General features: G+C 43.8%; 1 protein-coding gene across 1 annotated transcript; it reads right to left on the bottom strand.

Moving 5' to 3' along the window:
* Positions 1–1,123: 1,123 nt before the first annotated feature.
* Positions 1,124–10,411, bottom strand: LOC132557605 (mucin-19-like). Its single transcript, XM_060222114.1, has 4 exons — positions 10,372–10,411; positions 8,791–9,021; positions 1,374–7,274; positions 1,124–1,263 (listed from the first exon to the last, which is right to left on the bottom strand). Exons 1-4 carry the CDS (start codon positions 10,409–10,411, stop codon positions 1,124–1,126), a joined length of 6,312 nt encoding a protein of 2,103 aa, XP_060078097.1.
* Between the last annotated feature and the right edge of the window lie 1,250 nt (positions 10,412–11,661).

An 11,661-nucleotide genomic window follows, 5' to 3' on the forward strand; every position in this document is an offset into this window, starting at 1 on the left:
TGGCGAAGACGACAGCGTTGATGATGATGTTTCACTCGCTGTATTCGATGAGGTCGTGATCGGTGTCATCGATGATGATGGTGACGTTTCCCCTGTTACGCTTGTGCTCGATGCGGAAGTGGAAATCGTGTCAGTACTGGAACCAACTGTACTCTTGATAGTCGTTGGAGATTCGCTTGTAGACTCACTTGTCGACTGCATTGCAGAAGTTGTGCCTTCAACTGTGCTACTGTGAACAGAAGAACGCTCCGTCGACGGTAGTGAACTTCCACTAGAAGATATTGTCGTCGTGCTTGATTTTGTACTTGTATCGGTTTGTGATGTAGACGACGGAATGGAAGAGGTAGAAACGCCACCAACCATTGTATTCACTACTGGAGTTGAAGAAGACGTTACTACTGGACTTGAAGACTGTGATGTTGAAGGTCCTACACTGGTGGTAGCAGTAGCATTATTCCCAGTCGTACTAGAGGTCGCAGTGGTTGAACCGCCGAGGGAAGTTGTCGACGTAGATGATGTACCCGCCGCCGGAAGCGTGCTTGACGAGGTCGAAATACCGGTTGGAGAGGTGGAACTTCCGGTGACAGTGGTTGATTGCGATGTCGTCGCAGTTGACCCTGTTGTCACTGTTGTCGGGGAAGGACCACTGGTAGAGCTTCCGATTGTTGTTGATGCTGACGATGTGTGTGGACTTGTTGAACCTGTAGACGTTTCAGTAGAAAACGTTGATGAATGGCTTGCTTTAGCGGTTGATTGTGAACTTACAGGTACACTTGTAGTGCTAGTTACACCTGGCATTGTTGTACTACCACTCACTGTACTTGTAGAAGATTGGCTTGTTGACTGTGTGGTTGGCGAAGACGACAGCGTTGATGATGATGTTTCACTCGCTGTATTCGATGAGGTCGTGATCGGTGTCATCGATGATGATGGTGACGTTTCCCCTGTTACGCTTGTGCTCGATGCGGAAGTGGAAATCGTGTCAGTACTGGAACCAACTGTACTCTTGATAGTCGTTGGAGATTCGCTTGTAGACTCACTTGTCGACTGCATTGCAGAAGTTGTGCCTTCAACTGTGCTACTGTGAACAGAAGAACGCTCCGTCGACGGTAGTGAACTTCCACTAGAAGATATTGTCGTCGTGCTTGATTTTGTACTTGTATCGGTTTGTGATGTAGACGACGGAATGGAAGAGGTAGAAACGCCACCAACCATTGTATTCACTACTGGAGTTGAAGAAGACGTTACTACTGGACTTGAAGACTGTGATGTTGAAGGTCCTACACTGGTGGTAGCAGTAGCATTATTCCCAGTCGTACTAGAGGTCGCAGTGGTTGAACCGCCGAGGGAAGTTGTCGACGTAGATGATGTACCCGCCGCCGGAAGCGTGCTTGACGAGGTCGAAATACCGGTTGGAGAGGTGGAACTTCCGGTGACAGTGGTTGATTGCGATGTCGTCGCAGTTGACCCTGTTGTCACTGTTGTCGGGGAAGGACCACTGGTAGAGCTTCCGATTGTTGTTGATGCTGACGATGTGTGTGGACTTGTTGAACCTGTAGACGTTTCAGTAGAAAACGTTGATGAATGGCTTGCTTTAGCGGTTGATTGTGAACTTACAGGTACACTTGTAGTGCTAGTTACACCTGGCATTGTTGTACTACCACTCACTGTACTTGTAGAAGATTGGCTTGTTGACTGTGTGGTTGGCGAAGACGACAGCGTTGATGATGATGTTTCACTCGCTGTATTCGATGAGGTCGTGATCGGTGTCATCGATGATGATGGTGACGTTTCCCCTGTTACGCTTGTGCTCGATGCGGAAGTGGAAATCGTGTCAGTACTGGAACCAACTGTACTCTTGATAGTCGTTGGAGATTCGCTTGTAGACTCACTTGTCGACTGCATTGCAGAAGTTGTGCCTTCAACTGTGCTACTGTGAACAGAAGAACGCTCCGTCGATGGTAGTGAACTTCCACTAGAAGATATTGTCGTCGTGCTTGATTTTGTACTTGTATCGGTTTGTGATGTAGACGACGGAATGGAAGAGGTAGAAACGCCACCAACCATTGTATTCACTACTGGAGTTGAAGAAGACGTTACTACTGGACTTGAAGACTGTGATGTTGAAGGTCCTACACTGGTGGTAGCAGTAGCATTATTCCCAGTCGTACTAGAGGTCGCAGTGGTTGAACCGCCGAGGGAAGTTGTCGACGTAGATGATGTACCCGCCGCCGGAAGCGTGCTTGACGAGGTCGAAATACCGGTTGGAGAGGTGGAACTTCCGGTGACAGTGGTTGATTGCGATGTCGTCGCAGTTGACCCTGTTGTCACTGTTGTCGGGGAAGGACCACTGGTAGAGCTTCCGATTGTTGTTGATGCTGACGATGTGTGTGGACTTGTTGAACCTGTAGACGTTTCAGTAGAAAACGTTGATGAATGGCTTGCTTTAGCGGTTGACTGTGAACTTAAAGGTACACTTGTACTGCTAGTTACACCTGGCATTGTTGTACTACCACTCACTGTACTTGTAGAAGATTGGCTTGTTGACTGTGTGGTTGGCGAAGACGACAGCGTTGATGATGATGTTTCACTCGCTGTATTCGATGAGGTCGTGATCGGTGTCATCGATGATGATGGTGACGTTTCCCCTGTTACGCTTGTGCTCGATGCGGAAGTGGAAATCGTGTCAGTACTGGAACCAACTGTACTCTTGATAGTCGTTGGAGATTCGCTTGTAGACTCACTTGTCGACTGCATTGCAGAAGTTGTGCCTTCAACTGTGCTACTGTGAACAGAAGAACGCTCCGTCGACGGTAGTGAACTTCCACTAGAAGATATTGTCGTCGTGCTTGATTTTGTACTTGTATCGGTTTGTGATGTAGACGACGGAATGGAAGAGGTAGAAACGCCACCAACCATTGTATTCACTACTGGAGTTGAAGAAGACGTTACTACTGGACTTGAAGACTGTGATGTTGAAGGTCCTACACTGGTGGTAGCAGTAGCATTATTCCCAGTCGTACTAGAGGTCGCAGTGGTTGAACCGCCGAGGGAAGTTGTCGACGTAGATGATGTACCCGCCGCCGGAAGCGTGCTTGACGAGGTCGAAATACCGGTTGGAGAGGTGGAACTTCCGGTGACAGTGGTTGATTGCGATGTCGTCGCAGTTGACCCTGTTGTCACTGTTGTCGGGGAAGGACCACTGGTAGAGCTTCCGATTGTTGTTGATGCTGACGATGTGTGTGGACTTGTTGAACCTGTAGACGTTTCAGTAGAAAACGTTGAAGAATGGCTTGCTTTAGCGGTTGACTGTGAACTTACAGGTACACTTGTACTGCTAGTTACACCTGACATTGTTGTACTACCACTCACTGTACTTGTAGAAGATTGGCTTGTTGACTGTGTGGTTGGCGAAGACGACAGCGTTGATGATGATGTTTCACTCGCTGTATTCGATGAGGTCGTGATCGGTGTCATCGATGATGATGGTGACGTTTCCCCTGTTACGCTTGTGCTCGATGCGGAAGTGGAAATCGTGTCAGTACTGGAACCAACTGTACTCTTGATAGTCGTTGGAGATTCGCTTGTAGACTCACTTGTCGACTGCATTGCAGAAGTTGTGCCTTCAACTGTGCTACTGTGAACAGAAGAACGCTCCGTCGATGGTAGTGAACTTCCACTAGAAGATATTGTCGTCGTGCTTGATTTTGTACTTGTATCGGTTTGTGATGTAGACGACGGAATGGAAGAGGTAGAAACGCCACCAACCATTGTATTCACTACTGGAGTTGAAGAAGACGTTACTACTGGACTTGAAGACTGTGATGTTGAAGGTCCTACACTGGTGGTAGAAGTAGCATTATTCCCAGTCGTACTAGAGGTCGCTGTTGTTGAACCGCCGAGGGAAATTGTTGACATAGATGATGTACCCGCCGCCGGAAGCGTGCTTGACGAGGTCGAAATACCGGTTGGAGAGGTGGAACTTCCGGTGACAGTGGTTGATTGCGATGTCGTCGCAGTTGACCCTGTTGTCACTGTTGTCGGGGAAGGACCACTGGTAGAGCTTCCGATTGTTGTTGATGCTGACGATGTGTGTGGACTTGTTGAACCTGTAGACGTTTCAGTAGAAAACGTTGAAGAATGGCTTGCTTTAGCGGTTGACTGTGAACTTACAGGTACACTTGTACTGCTAGTTACACCTGACATTGTTGTACTACCACTCACTGTACTTGTAGAAGATTGGCTTGTTGACTGTGTGGTTGGGGAAGACGACAGCGTTGATGATGATGTTTCACTCGCTGTATTCGATGAGGTCGTGATCGGTGTCATCGATGATGATGGTGACGTTTTTCCTGTTACGCTTGTGCTCGATGCGGAAGTGGAAATCGTGTCAGTACTGGAACCAACTGTACTCTTGATAGTCGTTGGAGATTCGCTTGTAGACTCACTTGTCGACTGCATTGCAGAAGTTGTGCCTTCAACTGTGCTACTGTGAACAGAAGAACGCTCCGTCGATGGTAGTGAACTTCCACTAGAAGATATTGTCGTCGTGCTTGATTTTGTACTTGTATCGGTTTGTGATGTAGACGACGGAATGGAAGAGGTAGAAACGCCACCAACCATTGTATTCACTACTGGAGTTGAAGAAGACGTTACTACTGGACTTGAAGACTGTGATGTTGAAGGTCCTACACTGGTGGTAGAAGTAGCATTATTCCCAGTCGTACTAGAGGTCGCTGTTGTTGAACCGCCGAGGGAGGTTGTTGACATAGATGATGTACCCGCCGCCGGAAGCGTGCTTGACGAGGTCGAAATACCGGTTGGAGAGGTGGAACTTCCGGTGACAGTGGTTGATTGCGATGTCGTCGCAGTTGACCCTGTTGTCACTGTTGTCGGGGAAGGACCACTGGTAGAGCTTCCGATTGTTGTTGATGCTGACGATGTGTGTGGACTTGTTGAACCTGTAGACGTTTCAGTAGAAAACGTTGAAGAATGGCTTGCTTTAGCGGTTGACTGTGAACTTACAGGTACACTTGTACTGCTAGTTACACCTGACATTGTTGTACTACCACTCACTGTACTTGTAGAAGATTGGCTTGTTGACTGTGTGGTTGGAGAAGACGACAGCGTTGATGATGATGTTTCACTCGCTGTATTCGATGAGGTCGTGATCGGTGTCATCGATGATGATGGTGACGTTTTCCCTGTTACGCTTGTGCTCGATGCGGAAGTGGAAATCGTGTCAGTACTGGAACCAACTGTACTCTTGATAGTCGTTGGAGATTCGCTTGTAGACTCACTTGTCGACTGCATTGCAGAAGTTGTGCCTTCAACTGTGCTACTGTGAACAGAAGAACGCTCCGTCGATGGTAGTGAACTTCCACTAGAAGATATTGTCGTCGTGCTTGATTTTGTACTTGTATCGGTTTGTGATGTAGACGACGGAATGGAAGAGGTAGAAACGCCACCAACCATTGTATTCACTACTGGAGTTGAAGAAGACGTTACTACTGGACTTGAAGACTGTGATGTTGAAGGTCCTACACTGGTGGTAGAAGTAGCATTATTCCCAGTCGTACTAGAGGTCGCTGTTGTTGAACCGCCGAGGGAAATTGTTGACATAGATGATGTACCCGCCGCCGGAAGCGTGCTTGACGAGGTCGAAATACCGGTTGGAGAGGTGGAACTTCCGGTGACAGTGGTTGATTGCGATGTCGTCGCAGTTGACCCTGTTGTCACTGTTGTCGGGGAAGGACCACTGGTAGAGCTTCCGATTGTTGTTGATGCTGACGATGTGTGTGGACTTGTTGAACCTGTAGACGTTTCAGTAGAAAACGTTGAAGAATGGCTTGCTTTAGCGGTTGACTGTGAACTTACAGGTACACTTGTACTGCTAGTTACACCTGGCATTGTTGTACTACCACTCACTGTACTTGTAGAAGATTGGCTTGTTGACTGTGTGGTTGACGAAGACGACAGCGTTGATGATGATGTTTCACTCGCTGTATTCGATGAGGTCGTGATCGGTGTCATCGATGATGATGGTGACGTTTTCCCTGTTACGCTTGTGCTCGATGCGGAAGTGGAAATCGTGTCAGTACTGGAACCAACTGTACTCTTGATAGTCGTTGGAGATTCGCTTGTAGACTCACTTGTCGACTGCATTGCAGAAGTTGTGCCTTCAACTGTGCTACTGTGAACAGAAGAACGCTCCGTCGATGGTAGTGAACTTCCACTAGAAGATATTGTCGTCGTGCTTGATTTTGTACTTGTATCGGTTTGTGATGTAGACGACGGAATGGAAGAGGTAGAAACGCCACCAACCATTGTATTCACTACTGGAGTTGAAGAAGACGTTACTACTGGACTTGAAGACTGTGATGTTGAAGGTCCTACACTGGTGGTAGCAGTAGCATTATTCCCAGTCGTACTAGAGGTCGCAGTGGTTGAACCGCCGAGGGAAGTTGTCGACGTAGATGATGTACCCGCCGCCGGAAGCGTGCTTGACGAGGTCGAAATACCGGTTGGAGAGGTGGAACTTCCGGTGACAGTGGTTGATTGCGATGTCGTCGCAGTTGATCCTGTTGTCACTGTTGTCGGGGAAGGACCACTGGTAGAGCTTCCGATTGTTGTTGATGCTGACGATGTGTGTGGACTTGTTGAACCTGTAGACGTTTCAGTAGAAAACGTTGAAGAATGGCTTGCTTTAGCGGTTGACTGTGAACTTACAGGTACACTTGTACTGGTAGTTACAGCTGATATTGTTGTGCTACCACCCACTGTAGAAAAAGTTGAAGAATTTGTTGCTCTAGATGTGAATTGTGAACCTGCAGGTACACTTGTAATTGAAGTTGATGAAGATAGTGTAATGTTTGATTGAGGTAAATCACTTGTAGATATCGTAGTTGTTTGTTTTGTTGACATCTGAGAGGTTACTGAATCAGTTGTTATACTTCCTGGCTGAGAAAACCTAGTGATATTTGCATTGTTACTCGAAGTGGTTGTTGAGTTCACTACTGTCTGCGAAGTATCAATCGCGGAACCTATTGTTGAATGTAGAGTACTATTTTCGGATTTCTCAGATGTAACAATCTGACTCGGTGAATATGTAGTGTCCGCATTAGCCTGGGTAACTTGGGAGGGTGTTTCCGCTGGATTTATTGATGTAGAATGATCTGGTGGTGTAGTTGCTAAGTTAGTAGTAGGCACAAGTGGGTCGGAAGACGAAGATGAGCTGCCCAGAGGAGGTGGCGATGAAGACGTTGGTGGAAAATCTTTAAAAGAGATATTAGCGTACATTATTGAAATATCGAAGTTTTTTTGTAAAAGATATATGTATGCGCTTAAAAATGCTTTGCCCTGGTAAAACTATTCTTTTATTACTTTTATACAGTCAAATCATATATGTTTCCTCAATATTATTAACAACATTGTAAATAATATTACAGACCTATACAAAATTGAAGTTTATACTAAACGCTAATTTTGAAATACTACATGTAAGAAGATTTTAATTCTACAAGTTCTGTACGAATAAGAAATGATGTGGAAATCTAATAAAAGAAATCGTTTCCGGAAATACCCATACATGAAATGTGTGTATTAGGACATCTATATATAACTCGTCATTTAGATAAATTAATGAAAAACAATGTTCTTTATTTCTCCATAACCAAAGCAAATAAACTGGAACATGGATGTTCCACTGGTGGTTATAATTTAATTATAATTCTGACGTCTCTAAGACGTTCTGATTAAGTTCATGGATATCTATTCTGACGTCACTAACACGTCTAGATAAGACATGTGTTTATTATTCTGACGTCACTAACACGTCTCGATGAAACACCTGTTAATTATTCTGAAGTCACTAAAACGTTCTGATTCAGTTCATGGATATCTATTCTGACGTCACTAACACGTCTAGATGAGACATGTATTTATTATTCTGACGTCACTAACACGTCTCGATGAAACACGTGTTTATCATTCTGACGTCATTAACACGTCTCGATGAAACACGTGTTAATTATTCTGACGTCACTAAGACGTTCTAATTCAGTTCATGGATATCTATTCTGACGTCACTAACACGTATAGATGAGACACCTGTTTATCATTCTGACGTCACTAACACGCCAGTTCATGGATATCTATTCTGACGTCACTAACACGTCTAGATGAGACACCTGTTTATCATTCTGACGTCACTAATACGTCTCGATGAAACACGTGTTTATTATTCTGACATCACTAACACGTCCGATGAAACACGTGTTAATTATTCTGACGTCACTAAGACGTTCTAATTCAGTTCATGGATATCTATTCTGACGTCAATAACACTTTCTGACTTATTTCTGACATATTTTGATTACATGTTACTGATATGCTTACACTAACGTCACTAAATTATGTCTAATATTAAATTAATTTCCTGCTCTGACTACAAGAAATGTTTTTTTAAATCAGGATGATTTAAGTCCTACTTTAGCCAGAGAGATGAAGATACAAGAAATGGTTTTACAGAATTTCTATATAAGACTTCTTTCTTTTAAAAAAAATAATAATAAAATCATCGGAAGGAAATCGAAATGTTTATACGAGTTATGTCCCTTGGTACATCTTTTCCATATGAAAAATCAACCCACGCCAAAGCGCCTTTTAAAACTGGTCAACACTACGGGCATCCCGATCGACGACATGAAGGGGATGTAGGTGTCGCCCGTCGGTCGGTGAGGCAACGCCTTGCAATAGGAAGAGTCACGTAACCAACCAATCACTACTTACTTGCCAACGTTGAGGTAGTCGAGTTAGAAGATGGCGTTGATGATGATGACGATGTTGATGAAGATGATGAAGATGGTGACGTGTTTAGAATACTTCTTGCGTTGGTGGAGGTCTGTCCTGTGGAGGCGCTGGTTTTCGTCGTCCCACTACTAGGATAGGAAGTGGTATCATTGTGTGGATTGGCGAAAGACGTACCGGAAGTGGTAGAACAATGTATTAAATTCCCATTATCTGATGAAAGAGAAACAGGCAGTGCATAGTAATGTGTATTTCTAATTGACACATAAGAATATATTTAAAAGTGTCTTAAGCTATCAGTCGTGCATAAATTGTATCGTGGAAAGCTTAACCGAAAATCGACGAAACAATGCTTAATAGGGAAAAAATAAACAAGATTTTCACAGAGACCCTCGTCCTCAATACTCCAGGTGTAACGCCCACTACATCCTCAATACTCCAGGGGTAACGCCCACTACATCCTCAATACTCCAGGGGTAACGCCCACTACATCCACAATACTCCAGGGGTAACACCCACTACATCCTCAATACTCCAGGTGTAACGCCCACTACATCCTCAATACTCAAGGGGTTACGATCACTACATCCTCAATACTCCAGGGGTAACACCCACTACATCCTAAATACTCCAGGGATAACGCCCACTACATCCTCAATACTCCAGGTGTAACGCCCACTACATCCTCAATACTCCAGGGGTTACAATCACTACATCCTAGATACTCCAGGTGTAACGCCCACTTCATCCTCAATACCCCAGGGGTTACGATCGCTACATCCTAGATACTCCAGGGGTAACGCCCATTGTATCCTCGATACTCCAGGGGTAACACCCACTACATCCTCAATAATCCAGGTGTAACGCCCACTACATCCTCAATACCCCTGGGGTTACGATCACTACATCCTAGATACTCCAGGGGTAACGCCCACTGTATCCTCAATAATCCAGGGGTAACACCCACTACATCCTCAATACTCCAGGGTTAACGCCCACTTCATTCTCAATCCTCCAGGTGTAACGCCCACTACATCCTCAACACTCCCCCTGGAGTATCGAGGATGTAGTGGTCGTAACCCCTGGAGTATCGAGGATGTAGTGGTCGTAACCCCTGGAGTATCGAGGATGTAGTGGTCGTAACCCCTGTAGTATCGAGGATGTAGTGATCGTAACCCTGGAGTATCGAGGATGTAGTGATCGTAACCCCTGTAGTATCGAGGATGTAGTGATCGTAACCCCTGGAGTTTCGAGGATGTAGTGATCGTAACCCCTGGAGTATCGAGGATGTAGTGATCGTAACCCCTGGAGTATCGAGGATGTAGTGATCGTTACGCCAGCAGTATCGAGGATGTAGTTATCGTAACCCCTGGAGTATCGAGGATGGGAGACCCCTATAAAAGTACAACGATAATCGGACATGGTGTTTCGAAAGGTTAAGCGTTTTAAAACATCTGTTTAAACGATATTCCCAAGCAAGATGTAGACAAAGATACACCTGCCCTTGATATTGTCCAACATTTAAACAGGCAATATATACAGCATACTTTGGTTTGGACTTACACGTGACAACAAGCAGAGCAATCAGCAGGTATCCTGCCATTCCATGTCGGTCTAATGTGTGTAGGACATCCTTTATCATCACACTCTACCCTTTCCTCTGGTGGATCTGAAGCATAGTTAAAAGATAATGAAATACTCTTGTAGTATCATAATCCTGACATATAGTTGATTAAAACACCGAAAACGGTTCACATGAATACTGGTAAAATATATAACTCATGAAAACAGAAAACACTGTCAGGAAAACTCCGACGCAACGTTACAGTATGGAATTGGAACTAGATCTAGATAGAAACGATTACCTAAACACAGACACACGTGTGACTAGTGTTGATGGATAAAGGTAAGCCATATATTAACGTATATCTTTTAATCGAAGTTTTAGAAACTCCTATAGTAGTTTTCCCAGGCATTTTACGTTAAAATTATGAACAAACCATTACTGAAAATACATATGAACATTTGAAAAGCATTTCTGTATTAACTGAGAATTTCTGAATATTTCAAAGGGACGAAATAACCCCAAAGACATCCGTTTGCATTTGAATTCAGTTTGATAAACTTGAAGAACTGTCATATTTTTTTTCAAATATTTTTCCAAAAAAGAAAAAGAAACTTTTGTTTTTGTTTCCGTATTTTAAAAACCGTGTCATTTTTTATTGACTATAGAAGTAAGTAACATCCGTCTTACGTGTACGGTAACTGCATGTATGATAACAAAAATCCTGCGTCATGTTTGCGTAATTCGTGACATTATTTGTTCTATAAATAACATTTGAATACTACTTACACCTCAGAATGATGGTCACAAAAGTAGACCATGAAACAGCCACGTGTTATATTATTTTTTCGTTAAAACACGCTTCTTTGCAATAGAAATAAAACAAAATGGTTAAGCCCCAGTTATATTCATCAATACCCCAAACTTCATCTACAATAATATGTAGATAATTACAATTTGATCACAAATATACAGCTGTATTTTGTCGTCAAAGTGTGGGTAAATTCTTTAGTGCATAAAAATTGATATCAAATACTAAACAATCAAACAAGAACAGGATAAAAAAACAAAACAGAAAAAAGAAACTAAATGCAGAAAAACAAAAGATAAAAATGAACAAAATCACTTGTTTAAAGTACGGCATTTCACGGGTTTCATTTTTGAAAAAAAGTGTACCATGTTGGAAAAACTCGTTTACGTTCTGAAGGTGAGTTGTTTGAGTGCATGTATAAGAACTTTCACCGATATACTATAATTCTGTTTTTGTGTGTATCACAATTATAGTGTCT

Source organism: Ylistrum balloti, unplaced genomic scaffold (assembly GCF_031769215.1).
Source record: "Ylistrum balloti isolate Yb309-2 unplaced genomic scaffold, AGI_CSIRO_Ybal_v1 Utg370700, whole genome shotgun sequence".
Classification (NCBI taxonomy): Eukaryota; Metazoa; Mollusca; class Bivalvia; order Pectinida; family Pectinidae; genus Ylistrum; species Ylistrum balloti.

Coding starts and splice junctions, on each gene's coding strand:
- LOC132557605 (XM_060222114.1), bottom strand. CDS start 10,411: ATGGCAGGATACCTGCTGATTGCTCTGCTTGTTGTCACGT. Junction 7,275..8,790: donor GACTACCTCAACGTTGGCAA/GTAAGTAGTGAT, acceptor TCTCTTTTAAAG/ATTTTCCACCAACGTCTTCA. Junction 1,264..1,373: donor AAGCACGCTTCCGGCGGCGG/GTACATCATCTA, acceptor TCAACATCACAG/TCTTCAAGTCCAGTAGTAAC.